The sequence below is a fragment of the Erpetoichthys calabaricus genome, chromosome 6, assembly GCF_900747795.2.
Source record: "Erpetoichthys calabaricus chromosome 6, fErpCal1.3, whole genome shotgun sequence".
Taxonomy (NCBI): Eukaryota; Metazoa; Chordata; class Cladistia; order Polypteriformes; family Polypteridae; genus Erpetoichthys; species Erpetoichthys calabaricus.
The window spans coordinates 211,225,359-211,246,904 of NC_041399.2; the positions used below are offsets into that span (position 1 = coordinate 211,225,359).

General features: G+C 43.2%; 1 protein-coding gene across 1 annotated transcript in view; it reads left to right on the forward strand.

Moving 5' to 3' along the window:
- The first annotated feature begins 5,060 nt into the window (after positions 1-5,060).
- Positions 5,061-21,546, forward strand: part of efr3a (EFR3 homolog A (S. cerevisiae)) — a 313,432-nt gene continuing 296,946 nt past the window's right edge. The window contains exons 1-2 of the mRNA XM_051928967.1: positions 5,061-5,597; positions 5,787-5,986. Coding sequence (XP_051784927.1) covers positions 5,977-5,986 — 10 coding nt within the window. The 5' untranslated portion in view covers positions 5,061-5,597; positions 5,787-5,976. The remainder of the gene's footprint in view (positions 5,598-5,786; positions 5,987-21,546) is intronic.

Consider the following 21,546-nt stretch of genomic DNA (forward strand, 5'->3'; position numbering starts at 1 on the left):
GTGGGGTGAACAAAACGATTAAATAAAAATGGGAGGCAACTAAAGCATTTTTTAACACAATCCCTTCATTTCAGGGGCTCAAAAGTAATTGGACAATTGACTCAAAGCCTATTTGATGGGCAGGTGTGTGCAAGTCCGTCGTTATGTCCTTATCAATTAAGCAGATAAAAGGCCTGGAGTTGATTTGAGGTGTGGTGCTTGCATGTGGAAGATTTTGCTGTGAACAGACAACATGCAGGTGAAAGAAGCCATCCTTAAGCTGTGAAAACAGAAGAAACCCATCCGAGAAATTGCTCCAATATTACGAATGGCAAAATCTACAGTTTGGTACATCCTGAGAAAGAAAGCAAGCACTGGTGAACTCAGCAACGCAAAAAGACCTGGATGTCCACGGAAGACAACAGTGGTGGATGATCACAGAATCATTTCCATGGTGAAGAGAAACCCCTTCACAGCAGCCAACCAAGTGAACAACACTCTCCACGGGGTCGGCGTATCGATATCCAAGTCTACCATAAAGAGAAGACTGCATGAAAGTAAATACAGAGGGTGCACTGCAAGGTGCAAGCCACTCATAAGCCACCAGAATAGAAAGGCCAGATTGGACTTTGCTAAAGAACATCTGAAAAAGCCAGCACAGTTCTGGAAAAACATTCTTTGGACAGATGAAACCAAGATCAACCTCTACCAGAATGATGGCAAAAAAAAAGTATGGAGAAGGCGTGGAACAGCTCATTATCCAAAGCATAGCACATCATCTGTAAAACACGGTGGAGGCAGTGTGATGACTTGGGTGTGCATGGCTGTCAGTGGCACTGGGACACTCGTGTTTATTGATGATGTGACACAGGACAGAAGCAGCCGAGTGAATTCTGAGGTGTTCAGAGACATACTATCTGCTCAAATCCAGCTAAATGACGGCAAATTGATTGGGCGGTGTTTCATGATACAGATGGACAATGACCCAAAACATACAGCCAAAGCAACCCAGGAGTTTATTAAAGCAAAGAAGTGGAAAATTCTTGAATGGCCAAGTCAGTCACCTGATCTTCACCCAACTGAGCAGGCATTTCACTTGTTGAAGACTAAACTTCAGACAGAAAGGCCCACAAACAAACAGCAACTGAAAGCCGCTGCAGTAAAGGCCTGGCAGAGCATTAAAAAGGAGGAAACCCAACATCTGGTGATGTCCAGGAGTTCAAGACTTCAGGCTGTCATTGCCAGCAAAGGATTTTCAACCAAGTATTAGAAATGAACATTTGATTTCCAGTTATTTAATTTGTCCAATTACTTTTGAGCCCCTGAAATGAAGAGATTGTGTTAATAAAATGCTTTAGTTGCCTCACATTTTTATGTAATCGTTTTGTTCACCCCACTGAATTAAAGCTGAAAGTCTGCCCTTCAACTGCATCGGAGTTGTTTCATTTAAAATTCATTGTGGTAATGTACAGAACCAAAATTAGAAAAAAGTTTTCTCTGTCCAAATATTTATGGACCTGACTGTATACACATCTCCCTGCACCTCTGTGGGCGCAGTGCCTTAATCACACGGCGCAGGAAACCAATGAAGCAATTGCAAACGATCGCACCCACACGTGCAGGTGCGACTCGCTCCAACTACTTCATTAACTCCCCTCAGTCATGCAGTCGCGCCCACAGAGAATGACACGACTATACAGATTTAAAACCTGGCCTTTATTTTTTTTAAAGCCACTATACCACAAGCTATTAACCCTAAGTAGCTTGCAAGCAATTAATTTGTCTTGCACATGAGCCACAGAAGTTATGGGATAGAGTAGTGGAAGCTCGGTTAAGAAGTGAGGTGATGATTAGTGAGCAGCAGGATGGTGTCATGACAAGAAAGAGCAACACAGATGTGATGTTTGCTCTGAGGGTATTGATGGAGAAGTAGAGAGAAGGCCAGAAGGAGTTGCATTGCGTCTTTGTGGACCTGGAGAAAGCATATGACAGGGTGACTAGAGAGGAGCTGTGGTATTGTATGAGGAAGTCGGAAGTGGCAGAGAGGTATGTAAGAGTGGTACAGGATATGTACGAGGGAAGTGTGACCGTGGTGAGGTCTGTGGTAGGAGTGATGGAGTTGGGATTACATCAGGGATCAGCTCTGAGCCCTTTCTTATTTGCAGTGGTGATGGACAGGTTGACAGACGAGATTTGACAGGAGTCCCCGTGGACTGTGATGTTTGCTGATGACATTGTGATCTCTAGTGAGAGTAGGGAGCAGGTTGAGGAGACCCTGGAGAGGTGGAGATCTGCTCTAGAGAAGAGAGGAATGAAGGTCAGTAGGACCACCAAGACAGAATACGTGTGTGTGAATGAGAGGGAGGTCAGTGGAATGGTGAGGATGCCGGGAGTAGAGCTGGCAAAGGTGGAGAAGTTTAAAAACTTGGGATCAACAGTACAGAGTAACAGGAAGAGAGGTGAAGAAGAGAGTGCAGGCAGGGTGGAGTGGGTGGAGAAAAGACAGATGGGTATCAGCAAGAGTGAAAGGGAAGGTCTACAGGACGGTAGTGAGACCAGCTATGTTACATGGGTTGGGGACGGTGGCACTGACCAGAAAGCAGGAGAAAGAGCTGGAGATGGCAGAGTTAAAGAGGCTAAGATTTGCATTGGGTGTGACGAGGATGGACAGGATTAGAAATGAGGACATTAGAGGGTCAGCTCAAGTTGGCAACACTGCGTTGGTTTGGACATGTGCAGAGGAGAGATGCTGGGTATATTGGGAGAAGGATGTTAAGGACAGAGCTGCCAGGTAAGAAGAAAAGACGAAGGCCTAAGAGGAGGATTATGGATTTGGTGAGAGGGGACATGAAGGTGATGGGTGTGACTGAGCAAGATGACGAGGACAGGAAGATATGGAAACAGATGATCCGTTGTGATGACCCCTAACAGGAGCAGCCAAAAGAAGAAGAAGGAGGAAGGAGAAGATAAAGGTTAGCGTCAGCACCCCCTCTTATTCTGGAGTGGCATTGCTTACCTCGTCAGAGACAAGAAGGTGGTTCCCAGATGCACATGCGTGACAATGCTTATAGGAGAACCTCAACTCCTGGCAATTTGATATGCTCATTTCCAAGTCTTATTCTATTTTACTGTATGTAATTTTTTTGCCATATTGTCTTATTTGCTGCACTTTTGATCAAAGAACAGAGTCTATCCCTGTGTCCTCAGTGAATGAGAGAGACCTATCAACTAGACAGGCACACTGACACACAGACACATCATTTTATTGAAGTGGACGTTTGTGTCGCGCCATCTGTTGGAATAATAAATGCAATGCATAAGTCACCCTTATATGCCATTTGGAATTCTATTTGTAAAAGCAGTATTAACATTTTTGATACACCATCTGTTGGAATTATAGAGACATATCAACTAGATAGACACACAGATACACAGACACCTTTCCTTTTATGAAAGTGGATTTTTGTGATAATAATAATAATAATAATAATTCATTACATTTATATAGCGCTTTTCTCAGTACTCAAATTAGAATGACATATGCAATGCATTTCATTTCTAAAACTTTTGTGATGCACCATCTGTTGGAATGATTGTGACACATCAGCTAGGCAGACACAAAGAAACACAGACACTTACCAAGTTGTTAATATGGATTTTTGTGGTGTGCCATCTGTTGGAATGGCAAGTGCAATACACATGTCTCTGTTATATGCTATTTGGTATGGGATTTCTTAAAGCAGTGTAGCATTTTTACATGCCATCTATTGGAATGACAAGTGCCATGCATATTATTAGTACAAATTTGTGACGCACCATCTGTTGGAATGATAGTGACATATCAACTAGACAGATACAAAGAAATACAGACACTTACCAAGTTGTTAATATGGATTTTTGTGGTGTGCCATCTGTTGGAATGGCAAATGCAATGCACATGTCTCGGTTATATGCAATTTGGTATGGGATTTGTTAAAGCAGTGTTAACATTTTTTGATATGCCATCTGTTAGAATGACAAGTGCCATGCATATTATTAGTACAAATTTGTGACGCACCATCTGTTAGAATGAAAGAGACATATCAGCTACATAGACACACAGATACCCAGACACTTATCCTTGTAATTAAAGTGGATTTGTGTGATGCATCTATTAGAATGATATATGCAGTGTGTTTTACTTCTAAAACTTTTGTGATGCGCCATCTGTTGGAATGATAGAAACATAACTAGGCAGACACAAAGAAACACGGACACCATGTTGTTAATATTTATTTTTGTGGTGTGCCATCTGTTTGAATGGCAAGTGCAATGCATATATTTCTGTTATATGCAATTTGGTATGGGATTTGTAAAAGCAGTGTTAACGCTTTTGATACGCCATCTGTTGGGATGACAAGTGCAATGGATTTTATTAGTACAAATGTTTGTGACATACCATCTGTTGGAATGAGACATATCAACCTGACGGATACACAGTTACCCTGACACTTATCCTTTTATTGAGGATTTTTTGTTTGGGACTCCACATGGGCTTGGACCGACACTGCCTAGAGATGTGAGCTTATTCTGACAGCAACATTAACTGGAGTGCCAGATACACCCACACATCCATCCATCCATTTTCCAACCCGCTGAATCTGAACACAGGGTCACGGGGGTCTGCTGGAGCCAATCCCAGCCAACACAGGGCACAAGGCATGATCCAATCCCAGGCAGGGTGCCAACCCACCGCAGGACACACACAAACACACTAAGCACACACTAGGGCCAATTTAGAATTGCCAATCCACCTAACCTGCATGTCTTTGGACTGTGGGAGGAAACCGGAGTGCCAGGAGGAAACCCACGCAGACACGGGGAGAACATGCAAACTCCACGCAGAGAGGACCTGGGAAGCGAACCCAGGTCCCCAGGTCTCCCAACTGCGAGGCAGCAGCGCTACCCACTGCGCCACCGTGCCGCCCTACACCCACACAAACCTAAACAAATCCTACAATACACAGACATGGGAAGAACATGAAAACTTCTGAGCGCTGACTGCTACGCCTCTCTGTTTCCCGGTTTGTAAAATGAATGAATTATTAATCAAAAGATATGAGTGTATCATTTTCAGCTGATATGCAATCATATGTTCATCTTGTGGCTCGAGAATAATCCTGTGAATACACGAGGGCAGCGCTAAAGGCCGGTGAGTCCAGCGATCGTGCCTACAGCCGGCCAGACAGCTCCAGCGTCTCGCAGAGGGGCGGCCCGTGCCGAGCGACAACTTCCTCGGTTTGAAAGCTCCGCCACGCTGACATCAACGGAAGCAAAACACCTTTGCGAACTGCCCAGTTTTTATTGTGGCGATGAACTTTTTTTCCGCGATACCATATTGACAAAATGATGTCTCAGGTGAAATGTGGAGCAGAGGAATGAAAAGGGCCAAAGACGAAACAAGTGGCCTGTGAGCCGAACGTCTGATAAAGTAGACAAAGTAGTCGCGATCGGCACTTCCACTTCCTGGTTGTAAACGCTCGGCTACAAGGTACACAACGTCCTCGCTACAGGAAGAGATTAAGGTGCTGGAGAAAGCGGAACGATCATGTCCGCTAAATGAAAGGGACAAGCGCTGGGTAAGCTTTTTTTTTTTTCCAGACTGCGGCCGAGTGTGTGCCTAGGGGAGCGCATCGGGCACGCGTCTGCTAAGCCGGCTCACATGAGCCGATTTACACCTGGCAGCGACTCGTTTTCCCCCTAAATGCCCATTTTTTTTTGTGGTGTGTTTGACACTAACGTCTTTTCCTAATTATTGTTTTCACTAGACATTTCATGAAGAGGCCATCGGTGAAAAGCACGAAGTAAAGAAGCGCCCACCCTCCCTCTCTCTCTCTCTTTCTCTCCCCCCCTTCACCTCCCACTCTGGATGTGTACGTCTGCTTGATTAAAGATACAATACGAAAAAAAAAATCGAATCCATTTAAAGAAGAAAGCCCCTTTTAACCGAGGTGGAGAATGCCTGCTGGTAAGCATTCTGACTTTTTACAGCTGAGAGAATATGCGGGGGCTTCGGGTAGGGGGGTTTGTGTTGGGTTAGTCCTGGTCTGCATTTTTTTGGCTCTTGAAGGGTAAACAGAAAACCCTTTATCATGTTTGAACGCCTGGAGAGCAGGCAAAAATGGAATCGAAAGAAGAATATGTAATTCTCTAAGAAACCATTTATTATAAGAGTCTGCTCCGCTCCAGACACGCGACACGACTGCGCCGCCGCCGCCGACGACCTTCAGCTGATTCTTATTTTTATTTTGTCTGCACTGCGACAGATCGGTTTATTTCGGGGAAAAAGTTGTTGGCTTTCACTTCCCATTAGTCTTGTCATAATTATGGGGTATTCATTCCCATACAGCGAGACAGGTGGCAATTAGGACTGCCTACACAGGATTTATGTAACGTCATAATATGGTGGGTGGCGCAGTGATAAGCGCTGCTGCTTTTTTCCTCTTTTGTTTTGCTCAGATGTTGCATCTCTCCACGTTTACACTTAAAAACCAGGGGCCTCGTTTATAGGCAAAATAATCAGTCATGAAATGTCTGGATTATTAAAAGTAAAACTGACATGGGGGGGGGGGCATGCGTCAGTTCATCCCGAACAAACCCAATGGGGCTTAAGTCTGGAGACTGTGCTGGGCATTCCCTGTTTTGAAGTGTACCCTCTTTTAACATGGCATGGAGGTATGCTTTATGTCATTGTCTTGCTGTAGGATGAACCCCTGACCTACTAACCACAGACCAGAAGGTATTGTGTGGTACCGCAAAACGCTGTGGTTACCCTTTTGATTTAGAATGCCCGTCACTCTGTGCCAGTCACCAACTCTGCCTCCGGCAAAAGAACCACAGACTATCACACGTCATCCTTTGTGTTTGACAGTTGGTGTCACACACTTAGGAACCATCCTGTCACCAAATCGATGGAAGACAAACAACCTGCGTGATGAATCTAACATTTCAAATTTGGATTCATCGGTCCATAAGACTTTACATTCTGCAAGTAGTCCACAGCTGGTATTTAAAGGCCCTATTGTATCCTTTAAGGATGGCTTTCTTCCTGCTACTCACCCTGTAACACCTGTGGCACAAAGTCTCAACTGACACCTGCTTTTGTCATCCTGCACTGTTAAGCTGTGCTTGAAGCTGTTGTGTTGTGTGGTGCCCGCCATGCAAGCTGGTGACCCTCAGAAACGTCTTCTGATTGGCTTGTGCCTTTGGGTCTGCCAGGTCTCTTCCTATCAGAGTTTCTTCACAGTTTCCAGTTGCCCTTGGGTTGTGTGGGACACCACTGGACTCCCTGACATTTGGATTTTTGTTTTTTGCAGTTTTTCTAAATGAAAGGCCTACACTACTAACGGTAGTAATGCTCGGTCTCATTTCATTTGATAATTGCCATTTTCTTGCCATTGTCACTGGAATATTGTCCAAGAAGTACGTCGGAGAGTGTGGTAACACAGTTTGCTTTAAGACCGACAAGAGGGTTTTTAAGTAATCAACAGAAGTTGGAACACCTGTGCAAATTGTTTGCTTCAACTTGCAAGGCTTTATTGACTTTAATTGCTGCTGAATATCTGTAGGCTGTAACCTATTAGTTGTTCCCTGAAGAAGGCCCATTTGTAATAGTCTTGACATTTCCTTTTTTCACTTTTTCCTAGCTTAAACTTTAAATTTAAACCTCTGGCAGTACCTTTTCACCATTTTAGGTCATTCATTGCATTTCAGCTGATTACATCTGAAGAAAAACTGAGGCGTTCTAAAACCTTTGACCAGAAAATTTCCCTCCATAAAGAACAATAAAATCTATCTATCTATCTATCTATCATATAGTGCCTTTCCTATCTATCTATCTTTCTTTCTCTCACTTTCTCTTTCTTTCTCTATCTCTGTCTCTCTCCCTATATAGTGCCTTTCTTTCTTTCTTTCTTTCTTTTTTTCTTTCTTTCTTTCTTTGTCTCTCTCCCTACATAGTTTCTTTCTTTCTTTCTTTCTTTCTTTCTTTCTTTCTTTCTTTCTTTCTTTCTTTCTTTCCCTATATAGTGCCTTTCATATCTATCTATCTATCTATCTATCTATCTATCTATCTATCTATCTATCTATCTATCTATCTATCATATAGTGCCTTTCCTATCTATCTATCTTTCTTTCTCTCACTTTCTCTTTCTTTCTTTCTTTGTCTCTCTCCCTATATAGTGTCTTTCTTTCTTTCTTTCTTTCTTTCTTTCTTTCTTTCTCCCTATATAGTGCCTTTCATGTCTCTATCTCTCTCTCTTTCTCTCTATCTCTGTCTGTCTATCATATAGTGCCTTTCATATCTATCTATCTTTCTTTCTCTCACTTTCTCTTTCTTTCTCTATCTCTGTCTCTCTCCCTATATAGTGCCTTTCTTTCTTTCTTTCTTTCTTTCTTTCTTTCTTTCTTTCTTTCTTTCTTTCTTTCTTTCTTTCTTTCTTTCTTTCTTTCTTTCTTTCTTTCTTTCTTTCTTTCTTTCTTTCTTTCTTTCTTTCTCCCTATATAGTGCCTTTCATGTCTCTATCTCTCTCTCTTTCTCTCTATCTCTGTCTGTCTATCATATAGTGCCTTTCATATCTATCTATTTTTCTTTCTCTCTCACTTTCTCTTTCTCTCTCTGTCTCTCTCCCTATATAGTGCCTTTCATGTCTATCTATCTATCTATCTATCTATCTATCTATCTATCTATCTATCTATCTATCTATCTATCTATCTATCTATCATATAGTGCCTTTCAGGTATCTCTCTCTCTCACTTTCTCTTTTTCTCTATCTCTCTCTATCTCTTTCTTTCTCTCTAGCTCTCCCTATATAGAGCCTTTCGTCCATCTATCTCTTTACCTGTATAGTGACCTTCATTTTTATCCATCTTTCATGTCTATCTGTCTATTATATAGTGTCATTCATCCATCTTTCTCTCTCTACCTACTATATATAGTGCCTTTAACATCTACCTCTTTACCTGTTGTGGTAAATAATCAAGCCTTGACACACACACAGGTTTGGGGCAGTCTCCTGTATACTTGAGAATTGGCTGCAAAATGCGAGAAAAGGTTGAGAACATGGGCTTTGCAGACAAGAGTCCAAAACAGAACCGCACAGGTCAGTAAACATGGCGGATATATAGTTAGATGGCAGGAAGAGGAGGGATCTTGGGACTGGAACCAGAAATGAGGTCATATGGGCTGTAACTTCTTGGGAGGTGGAACTGGAAGTGATGTCTTCTGGGGCGGAGCCGGAAGTAACGTCTTCCAGTATGCCAGGCAGGATTTCCTGCATTTGGTCTGCGCGGAGATAAAAGAAAGGATTAGTGCACTTTGCCACCCCCTGGTCGAATGACCTTCTTTTGAGCCCTGTAGCTTCCTCCCATGCGCACGTGTGTGACACCTTTTAGTGACCTTCATTTTTATCCATCTATTATATAGTGCCTTTCATTTGTATCTGTCTATTATATAGTGCCTTTAACATCTATCCATCTATCTACAACAAATCTGCCAGCAGAGTGTAATTGCAGCCCGCAGTACCTATGAGAAAAGTCACGTCATGCCCCATCATCACGTAACACCCACAATCATCAAGAAGAAACGGCCATTGAATGTCTAGTTACACTGTGGTTTAAGAATAGGGTGGTTTCACTCTGAATGGGTTTTATGACTGGTATTGTGAATGTTCGGTGATGTCTCCAAATGTGACACATCCGTGCGCAATCATTTCGGAGAAAGTAGGAAGTGGCGACACCATTGATCAAGCAGGGAAATGCAGCCAAACTATATAAATGACGACTTGCCCGATGATCGTTATATACGTGCCATTATTCAAACCAACAACTCCTAGAAAAATTGTTGATTTGCATGAATGCAGGTTGCTGTAACATCGCCTCACGTGGGGTTGGGGGGGAAGTTTTAAGTCTGATTAAAAAATGTGAAGTTACTAACAGTGTCCTCTCGGCTTACAGTGTATGGCTTCCCCAAGTAGATCACGTGATGTGTTACGGATATTGTTCCATCTCCATCAGATCGGTCTCTTTTTACGACTTTGTCGTTATTCAGCATTTCCAAAACATTTCTCCCTTCCTGGGATGTGCATGTCTATCTCTGCCCGAACGTCATCTTCTGGAAGTTCCTAGCAGTTTAGGAACAACTCGCAAGCTGCCCTAAATCCTGATGGAGTTTGAAGTTGTACCCTAAATTGAGATGGATCGACCTGCAGAACCGTGGGTCTACGCCAGCAGATTCAGGAAGGAAGTGACCTCTCTGCATGTCTAGGCCAGCAGTTTGGTAATAAACATTCATATGAGGGGGAGTCGAGCTAAAGTTAGAAAACGGGATTTATAAGAAAATGGAATGGACTTTCACAAAACTGATGGTGTCATTTCTCAATGTCGTCTCCACCCTTCTCGTTGCACTTTCAGTGCCGGGATTCCAGCAGAATTTAAAGGTTTTATCTTGTCCTCACCACCACTTGTGCACCGCTTTCTTCACGTCATCATCTGTCTTGACCACCCAGATGTTTTTTTAATTTTTTTTAGCGGTCCAAAACGGTGGAAATCACACGAATAAGGAGGATGTGGTAATACCTCAAACCTCAGTTTCTCCAGACAAACCTTGGTGTTCTTGGCAGTTAGTGGTCAGCAGATGGACCCCTTGAGACAGCAATCCCTGCTGCTTGGATCGAATAGCAGGCTTCATGTTGCACTAGTGACTGGAGTGCCCCTCAGCATGTAATGTTCAACAGTAACTCTGGTCCACGAGTGGTGGCGAGGACAAGACCAAGCCTTTTATTCTGCTGGAAACCGGGCACTGCCAGGCAGGTGGCGCAAGTGCATTGAGATGGGTGGCGACGACATCAAGAAATGACAGCATCAGTTTTGTGAAGGTCCATTCCATCTTCAAATAAATCCCATTTTCTAACTTTAGCTCAACTCCCCCTCGTAGACACGCTAAGCCACACCAAACCCTAACCTTACCACAACTAACCCCTAACCTTAACCATTTATCTTTTACGCTAACCATACTAACCCCTTACCTTAAGTTCTGTCCTTGAACTGCTGGCGTGGACCTGAGACGACGTATGATGCTCTGGTGCCTAAATTGGAAAAATTTAATAAAATGCCTGGACTCCTCCTCCTAAGAGATGGACCAAACTTCCCTCATTCTGAAAATTTTGAGCGAATTAGGATCGTTTCTCTACTCTGAGACGCTTGATATATAAGGGGCACTGACCTCAATAATTTGGAGGGGTATATCCACATACCTTTGGCCCTACTTTGTGAATTCTGCAGGTTCTACTGTGACTCGCATGCTCACACTAAAGCCCAGTGACTTTGTGATCGCTTCACATTCCCTTAACACGGTTCTGCCTTTGTCAAGAAACGGCTCCAAAAGCTTTATGGCCTTAGTTTCGGTAAGTCTCCCTCATGGGACGACTGGAATCTTTTCCTGAATGAGGAGTGGCATTGCACATACACTATTAGGACTTCAGTCTTCTTGTGTTATACGCTTCATGTCGTCATTTGGCCAATTATTAGTAGAATATGAAAATGTTTCTGTTTCAGGGACGTGTTCAACATTTCTTGCCTCGATTTTCCTTTCATCCTACACATACACAGATCGTTGTAGACACGGAACACACGTGAAATGCATGCGTTCCAAATAACATACAGGTGCATCTCAATAAATTAGAATTTCATTGAAAAGTTAATTTATTTCAGTAATTCAATTCAAAAAGTGAAACTCATGTATAGATTCATTACACACAGTGATATATTTCAAGGCTTGTTTTGTTTTCATTTTGCTGATTATGGCCTACAGGTAATGAAAACTCACAATTCAGTATCTCAGAAAATTAGAATCAATATATACAGTCATATGAAAAAGTTTGGGAACCCCTCTTAATTGTTTGGATTTTTGTTTCTCATTGGCTGAGCTTTCAAAGTAGCAACTTCCTTTTAATATCTGACATGCCTACAGTAGGATTTCAGCAGTGACATTAAGTTTACTGGATTAACAGAAAATATGCAGTATGCATCATAACAAAATTAGACAGGTGCATAAATGTGGGCACCCCAACAGAGATATGACATCAATACTTAGTTGAGCCTCCTTTTACAAATCTAACAGCCTCTAGACGCTGTCCTCCTACAGCCTTTGAGTGTCTGGATTCTGGATGGAGGTATTGTTCACCATTCTTCATACAAAATCTCTCCAGTTCAGTTCAATTTGATGGACAGCCTGCTTCAAATTATCCCACAGATCTTTGATGATATTCAAGTCAGGGGACTGTGACGGCCATTCCAGAACGTTGTACTTCTCCCTCTGCATGAATGCCTTTGTAGATTTCCAACTGTGTTTTGGGTCATTGTCTTGTTGGAATATCCAACCCCTGCGTAACTTCAACTTTGTAACTGATACTTGAACATTATCCTGAAGAATTTGTTGATATTGGGTTGAATTCATCTGACCCTCGACTTTAACAAGGGCCCCAGTCCCTGAACTAGCCACACAGCCCCACAGCATGATGGAACCTCCACCAAATTTGACAGTAGGTAGCAGGTGTTTTTCTTGGAATGCAGTGTTCTTCTTCCGCCATGCAAAGTGCTTTTTCTTCTGACCAAATAACTCAATTTTTGTCTCATCAGTCCAAAGCACTTTGTTCCAAAATGAATCTGGCTTGTCTAAATGAGCATTGGCATACAACTAGCAACTCTGTTTGTGGCATGAGTGCAGAAAGGGCTTCTTTCTCATCACCCTGCCATACAGATGTTCTTTGTGCAAATTGCGCTGAATTGTAGAACGATGTACAGATACACCATCTGCAGCAAGATGTTCTTGCAGGTCTTTGGAGGTGATCTGTGGGTTGTCTGTCACCATTTTCACAATCCTGCTCATATGCCGCTCCTGTATTTTTCTTGGCCTGCCAGACCTGCTGGGTTTAACAGCAACTGTGCCCTTGGCCTTCCATTTCCTGATTCCATTCCTTACAGTTGACTGACAGTTTAAACCTCTGAGATGGCTTTTTGTAGCCTTCCCCTAAACCAGGAGACTCAACAATCTTTGTTTTCAGATCTTTGGAGAGTTGCTTTGAGGATCCCATGCTGTCCCTCTTCAGAGGAGAGTCAAAGGGAAGGAAGCACAACTTGCAATTGACCACCTTAAATACCTTTATATCTCATGATTGGACACACCTGTCTATGAAGTTCAAGGCTTATTGAGCTCATCACACCAATCAGCATTGAGCAGTGACAGGCATTCAAATCAGCACAATGACAAGGGGACGCACATTTGTGCACAGCCAGTTTTTCACATTTGATTTAATTTCATACAACTAAATACTGCGTCACTAAAAATCCTTTGTTCAAAAAACACCGCAGTACTCGTATATTCTTAGGAAATGAAAGACAGACCACTGTTATCTTTATGATTGAAAGGAGAGTCAGTTATTATGCAGGCTGAGAGGGGTTCCCAAACTTTTTCATATGACTATATAAAAGCCAAATACCACTGACTCACTCATCCTGAAATCTCTCTAACCATTAGGACTTAGGACTTGAAATTCTGAATGTAGGTTACCCTTGGCCCATAGGTGCTCACTACGAAACGGTTTTAAAAATTTCGTGGTCCAAGTGCGAAATTTCTTATAGTTTTTTAGACCCGTTTGTATGTCTGTCCGCTTTTCACGAGAGAACCACTTACTGGATTCAGATCGGGTTTTTTTCTATAATTTGCTTGAACATCCCATTGATTCTGCGACGTCTCTCATCGTGCTGTGTATCATAGTTCGCTTGCAGTAACGATTTTTTAGCGTGAATCCGAGAGAGACTCATTGGGCTGTGGGGGTGGGGGGTGGGGGGTGGGGGGGGGGGGGCGGGGGCCCTCCTCCTCCTCCTCCTCCTCCTCCTCCTCCTCCTCCTCCTCCTCCTCCTCCTCCTCCTCCTCCTCCTCACTCACTCACTCACTCACTCACACATGTGCCTCAGGGCGTAATATTAACTCTACTTAATTTGCGAACAAGAGGACTACTTAACGGATTTAGATTTTGTTTTTTCTATAATTTTCTTGAACATTCCGGTTGATTTTGCGACTTCTCTCATTGCGCTAAGAATCAAAGTTTGCTTGCAGGAGCGATATATTCACACTAATCTGAGAGAGGGGCTGTGGGTTGAGGGGAGAGGGCAGCATGACATCAGGAGTAGACAGCTGGGCGGTGCCGTCCTCACTGTCCTGTTTCACCAATACGCGGGCACAGCTTCAACTTCATGGTGGGGTCTGCTGTATTTACCCTCTACAACTCCTGGCACCTCACACTGAGATAAACAGACTTGAGCTGGGAGACCTTTAGCTGCATCAGTTGGGAGGATGTGATAGCTGGCTGCTTGCGTTGTTGTGCTGATCATCACATTTGCAAAACAAAAGACGCAGATGAGGAGGTGCGAGGGAATTTAAGGTGGCCTGGAATTACGAGTTTTTTTTTCGTAGGCTTTATGGATTCTAGTGTTTAATCTTCTTGTATAAAACTCCACTACATTCAGAGTCTTCAGATTCTCCCAAGCTTCCAGGTTCTCTCCAAACATGCAGCGCTACTCTTCTGAAGCTGCACATTCTCCCCACGTTATTTCTCCTACTATGTGGAATCTGCATGTTCTCCCAGTGTGGATTTTCTAACATTAGCCCAGTGTAAGTTCTGAGCTGGTGTCCTGTCTGAGGTTGGTTCTTGCCTTTTGTCCAGTGCTGTGAGGACTTGCTCCACACCACCAGTTTTTAGGCTGACCTGATCTTCATTATGTTCTTGGTGCGGGAAGACAGTCCGATAAGAACCCTGAACTGGATTAAGCGGGTTTGGAGCATGTAATGAAGGAATGGGCACAAGGCAAGAAGCAAGTCAAGGGGCTCATCCAGTTTTGCTCATATCCAGGCATTTGGATTTTGGGAGGATGTCTAAGCAAACATGGAAAGAACATTCAAGACATTATGCAACCCACCAGAAAGTGAGTTGGGATCAGGCACCGGCTAAGCCACATCATTCATGTCATCGTCGTTTACTTTTTCTCTTTATAGTTTTCAGTGTACCCGCCACGGCTTGGTTGTTTGTCAGCAGACCATTCGAATGCAGCATCCCGTCTTATGAGCGGAGCAGAAAGGAGCAGCAGAAGCAGTAGCGCCATCTGGGCTCTCGCTTCAGCTGTCTCCCTGAAAATGACATCCAGTCTGCAAGCATGTGGTGGTTTGAAAAATGTCGAAGGCTTCAGGCAAGGCTTAACCTTCAACATGTTTGAGAGGGAGAAGGCTGCGAAAAAGAGAAGCACGGAAATGGTGAATCCGCAGGCTTTTCTGAATTGAGCATTGAATTTAATTAATAAGGAGGCATGGTAGATACAGAGCGATGCTGCCTGGCCGCTGCCCAAGACCTGCGTTCAATTCTGTCAGTGCAGCAGAGTGTGAATGTTCTCAATGCTCATGTTCAGTGTGAATAGATTGACAGCTGCATCAGCGACTGGACCCTGTGGTGGATTGGCACTCCATACTGGTTTGGAGCCTGCTCTTGTGCCGATGCTACTATCTACATTGAATTTGTTTTTTTTTTTTTTCTTTGCATGTGACTTCTTCATTGAAATGTTTTAAAGCACGTTGAGCTCCATTGTTTGTATGAAAATTTGCCGTAGAAATTAATGTTGTGGTGGTGAATGAATGGATTTAGTGAATTTAATTCATTCAAGATGGGGATTGTGGAAGAGAGATGAAGAAGAGAGTGCAGGCAGGGTGGAGTGGCTGGAGAAGAGGAGTGACTTGTGACAGACAGACAGAAGGTCTACAGGACGGTAGTGAGACCAGCTATGTTATTTGGGTTGGAGAGATGGTGGCACTGACCAGAAAGCAGGAGACAGAGCTGGAGGTGATAGAGTTAAAGATGTGAAGATTTGCATTGGTTGTGACGAGGATGGACAGGATTAGAAACGAGGACATTAGAGGGACAGCTCAGGTGGGACGGTTGGGAGACAAAGTCAGAGAGGCGAGATTGTGTTGGTTTGGACATGCGCAGAGGAGAGATGCTGGACATATACAGTGTATCCGGGAAGTATTCACAGTGCATCACTGTTTCCACATTTTGTTATGTTACAGCCTTATTCCAAAATGGATTAAATTCTTTTTTTTCTTTAGAATTCTACACACAACACCCCATAATGACAACGTGAAAAAAGTTTACTTGAGGTTTTGGCAAATTTATTAAAAATAAAAAAACTGAGAAATCCCATGTCCATAAGTATTCACAGCCTTTGCTCAATACTTTGTTGATGCCCCTTTGGCAGCAATTCCAGCCTCAAGTCTTGTTGAATATGATGCCACAAGCATGGCACACCTATCCTTGGCCAGTTTCGCCCATTCCTCTTTGCAGCACCTCTCAAGCTCCATCAGGTTGGATGGGAAGCGTCGGTGCACAGCCATTTTAAGATCTCTCCAGAGATGTTCAATCGGATTCAAGTCTGGGCTCTGGCTGGGCCACTCAAGGACATTCACAGAGTTGTCCTGAAGCCACTCCTTTGATATCTTGGCTGTGTGCTTAGGGTCGTTGTCCTGATAAAAGATGAACCGTTGCCCCAGTCTGAGGTCAAGAGCGCTCTGGAGCAGGTTTTCATCCAGGATGTCTCTGTACATTGCTGCAGTCATCTTTCCCTTTATCCTGACTAGTCTCCCAGTCCCTGCTGCTGATCCCCAATCTCCACAGCATGATGCTGCCACCACCATGCTTCACTGTAGGGATGGTATTGGCCTGGTGATGAGCGGTGCCTGGTTTCCTCCAAACGTGACGCCTGGCATTCATACCAGAGAGTTCAATCTTTGTCTCATCAGACCAGAGAATTTTCTTTCTCATGGTCTGAGAGTCCTTCAGGTGCCTTTTGGCAAACTCCAGGTGGGCTGCCATGTGCCTTTTAATAAGGAGTGGCTTCCGTCTGGCCACTCTACCATACAGGCCTGTTTGGTGGATTGCTGCAGAGATGGTTGTCCTTCTGGAAGGTTCTCCTCTCTCCACAGAGGACCTCTGGAGCTCTGACAGAGTGACCATCGGGTTCTTGGTCACCTCCCTGACTAAGGCCCTTCTCCCCCGATCACTCAGTTTAGATGGTGGTTTCGAGCTTCTTCCACTTACAGATGATGGAGGCCACTGTGCTCATTAGGACCTTCAAAACAGGAGAAATATTTCTGTAACCTTCCCCAGATTTGTGCCTTGAGACAACCCTGTCTCGGAGGTCTACAGACAATTCCTTTGACTTCATGCTTGGTTTGTGCTCTGACATGAACTGTCAACTGTGGGACCTTATATAGACAGGTGTGTGCCTTTCCAAATCATGTCCAGTCAACTGAATTGACCACAGGTGGAGTCCAATGAAGCTGCAGAAACATCTCAAGGATGATCAGGGGAAACAGGATGCGCCTGAGCTCAATTTTGAGCTTCATGGCAAAGGCTGTGAATACTTATGTACATGGGATTTCTCAATTTCTTTTTTTTTAATAAATTTGCAAAAATCTCAAGTAAACTTTTTTCATGTTGTCATTATGGGGTGTTGTGTGTAGAATTCTGAGGAAAAAAAATGAATTTAATCCATTTTGGAATAAGGCTGTAACATAACAAAATGTGGAAAAAGTGATGCGCTGTGAATACTTTCCAAATGTACTGTATGTATGGAATTATGTAGGTACTGTTTGCCCATTTAAATATTTTGAAAAGTCAACCAGTTCCTTAATTTTTCACAGGACTGTTTGTTTTCAGTCTGTTATGACTCTTCTGTTTAAATCAATTTTTTAAAATGAGAAGTTCAATTCTGACCTAAGGACGTCAGTTCATACAGCTAGCAGAGTGATGGAGTGATTCTTTTATTGTCAATCACCCCGGACCCGTCTGCAGCAAGGTTAGAGACAAAGTAATGAGCCAGTGAGGGTCGATGGATCCTTGTGGAGAATTGAGTCCCGTCGTTAATCAGGGCCTTTGACAATTGTTTGCCCTTTTGAATTCACAAACCCAATTCAGAAATGACAAGAAATCAAAGTTCAGGATTTCAAGGGTAGCCGTCAATGAGCCTCTCAGGTGATGAACTCGATTGCAATATAAAACGTGGCCATTGCGGTCATCACTGGACTGAGCCGAGTGCGCTGGTCACTTATAACAAACTGATGAGTGGACTTTTAACAGAAGTGTCTGGTACTGGCTTCAGTTCCTGCCTTTTTTTCACTATGAGACCAACCAACACATGAACTTTCCTTAAATAAAGTCGGAATTTTCTCTTGTTCACAACATTTTCCTGTCTGTACAGCAGATTATGAAAGTCTTCTTTGCTTTGAAATAAAAAATAAAAAGACTGAACTGTTACATTGACATGAGAATTCAGACCCTTTGTACTTAATTAACTCTTTGAGGGCTGAATATTTTTTGCAGGCATCTCACTTTTCTGAAAAGCACACAAAGCAAAGGTTTCACACGTAAATCAACGTAAAACGTCTGTTGTTGTGGCTGCTGTCGCCGCCTGTTTAGCGTCTCTGGTGGCTGTGCAGGGGCAGCTCAATGGCTGGTAGGAATGCATGACGGGTCGCCTGCCTGGCCTGTCTTCATATGGCAGTGCGACACAATCTGGTTTGTACCTCTTGTAATTGTAAATGGCGGTCCTCCCAGGCAAACGTTGCCGTGTCCAGCGCCGCAGTCCACTGGGGACTGATCAGCTGAAGCCAGTACCTCACTTTCGTTTTCAATCCCCATCTTCGGATAACTTGCATCAAAATTGGAGTCCAAAAAGTATGAGTCCAATTCGGCGATAATACTCAAAATTTCGTCCACGGAGTATTTTGCTTTCTCTCGCCAGACGTCGATGCCATTTTAGAGGTTGTTTGGACCTGCGCATGCGTGAGAAGCGAAGAGCAATCCATGAAGCTAACTTTCCTTCAAGCAAGGAGAGTTGAAATAAAACATAACTCTTTGTTTTGTCGCCGTTTACGGCTGATTACCATCCTCTACCTCTGAATTTTGACAAAAGTCGACGTCCGCCCAGAAAGAGTTAATTGAAGTACCTTTGGTAGCGAAGAAGCGATTCCAGCCAGGGGTCTCCTTGGTCTCGACATAACAAGCTTTGCAAAGATTGGGCCTCGTTTATTAAACTTTACGTGATACGCGTACGGCGTAAAAACGGGAAAATGCGTGTGGCCGAAAAAAAAAAAATAGATTTATAAAACCTGCCATGCATACAATTCTATGCAATTTACCGTTTATAAATCACAATTGCACATTTCGAGCCGCTCTTTCTAAATGAGGCCCCTGGACTCTGAAAGTTTGAGGAAGCCGTGCTAACTATTATGGATCTCGATGTGATGATTTTTAACATTTGAAACCCTTTTGGATCATTATTCTTGTGTAACTTCTGGTCTGAACCTTGTTTTATTATTATGAAAATTGAATTTTTGTTTTGTTTGAGATTTCTGTGCTGTCATTTTTTGCATTTGTTGCTTCGTGTCCTCCATAACCTATCGTCTGTGGTAGAGGAGCGAAAGCTTTAGATTCGTCAAAAATTTCGATCTCCGTTTTTTTTCGATGGATCTCGATGTTTTAGGGTCCCGTGATCGATATCTTGATGATGGTTGTGTGTGTGTGTGTGTGTGTCTCACCATTTCTCGAGGACGGTCTAGATGTAAAAGGGTTTGCATGGAAAAATACCAAACTCGAAACGTAAGCCTGTTATGAGATGACAATGTGCTGATTCGTTTTGAAGCCAAATCGTGCGAGAGAAACGGGCCCACTAGAGGAACCCTCAAATACTGTAATTCTGCAATTAATTATGAATGAGTCTTGTCAGTTGCTATCATAATGACCTATTTTATGATCAGAAAGATCGGCATCAGAGTGGCAAATTGATAACTGAAATGTTAGAGAATAGTTCGGTTAACTTGATTCCGAGGGCGCAAAGCCTACTGGCGCTCACATCTGAATTTTTTGTTTTGGGTTGCAGTCCACCACCATTTTGTATTATTTGCAGTGTCCGCAATTTTTTTTTTTGGTTATTTATTCGCTTTATACAATTTCTTGTAATAGGAATTAATTTTTTCGCACACCCTTTGGGGTCATCACGCAGGGTCAGCCATTGTACTATACCCTGGAGCCATTTTACAGGTTAAGGGTCCAACAGAGTAGGATCCTTTTTGGCAGTAACAGGTGTGAAAGATACCCGGACACAGACAGACACTGAGACAGCCAGAAGTCCCAAAACACACACTTTTATTTCTACTCCTGCACACAGCACCAAACAATACACAAATTGGCAGTAAAGCTGTCTCCTCTTCTCTGTCTTTACTGCCGCCTCCACTCTTCTTTTGCAAGCTCTGACATCTGCCTCCCGTCTCCGGCTCCCAGAGTGGAGTAAGGTGGCCTCCTTTATACTGCACCCAGAAGTGCTCCAGGGACTTCCTGATTAACTGATTAGTGACAGATCAGGCCAACATTAAGGCCACATGACATCGCCGATCATAGAGATCAACTTCCCCGGAAACATCTCTGGCAAAACTTGCATGGATCTCCGGGCAAGCCATATTGAAGTGCTCGTTGCTCCCCACTCCTCAAAAAAATAATGGCCTACAATGCCAAAATTCTGCAATGGCACACCAAACTGTAACATGTGTGCTCACTGTGCGGGGGTCTCTCATGACATTTCACGAAGGTTGGTTTTAGCCCAATAGCGAAAGTTTTGCTTATTTACACAACCATTCAAATGGAAATGTGCTTCGTCGCTGATGTCACATGACGATGGCGTCTCGATGAATGGTTTGCTGAATGTTTGCGCACAACTCTCTACGGCTCTCCCAGTCTCTCTCAGTGAGTTCCTGCACTCCCATCATTTTGTGTGGATGGAAATTAAGGTCCTCGTGCAAAATCCTCCTCAAAGACGTGTTGGAAATGCCGAAGGCGTCTAGGACAGGGGTGGAGGGCCGCAGTGGCTGCAGGTTTTTGTTCCAACCCATTTGTTTAACTCTTTTAGGGCTAATTTTTTTTTTTGTTTCTTTTCTGCCAGGGCTGAATATTTTTCCAAAAACTAACATTTTTTAAAAAAGAACACAAAGCAATTGTTTAACATATCAAATCAACAAAAAATATTTCCTTTTGACAAATGTTACTGTCTTGCATGTTGTATGAGCCTGAATTCTCTATGATTTCACATACATATCACATACATTTTACACAGCACAGTCTGATCTCGCTCAAAGCAGCCAATTTCAGTCATTGCCACATTGCACTCCTTACAATACGTGTTGCTTTGGTGCCTATTTTTCAATTGTCTGTCGCTGCACTTTCTCACATATATTGTTAGTGTGTACTGTAGAGAGACAAGTCACCCATTTGCCATCGTGCCATGCCACTGCCACCAAGTTTTCTGCCTGCATGAAAACCGTATTGTCACCTCTTTTCATCTTCTGAAACTTTATGAACTTTATGTATGGCATTATAGCCTGGCTCACCCCATGGGATTTGCTTCTGTTTATTACAGAAGTGAATAAAACTT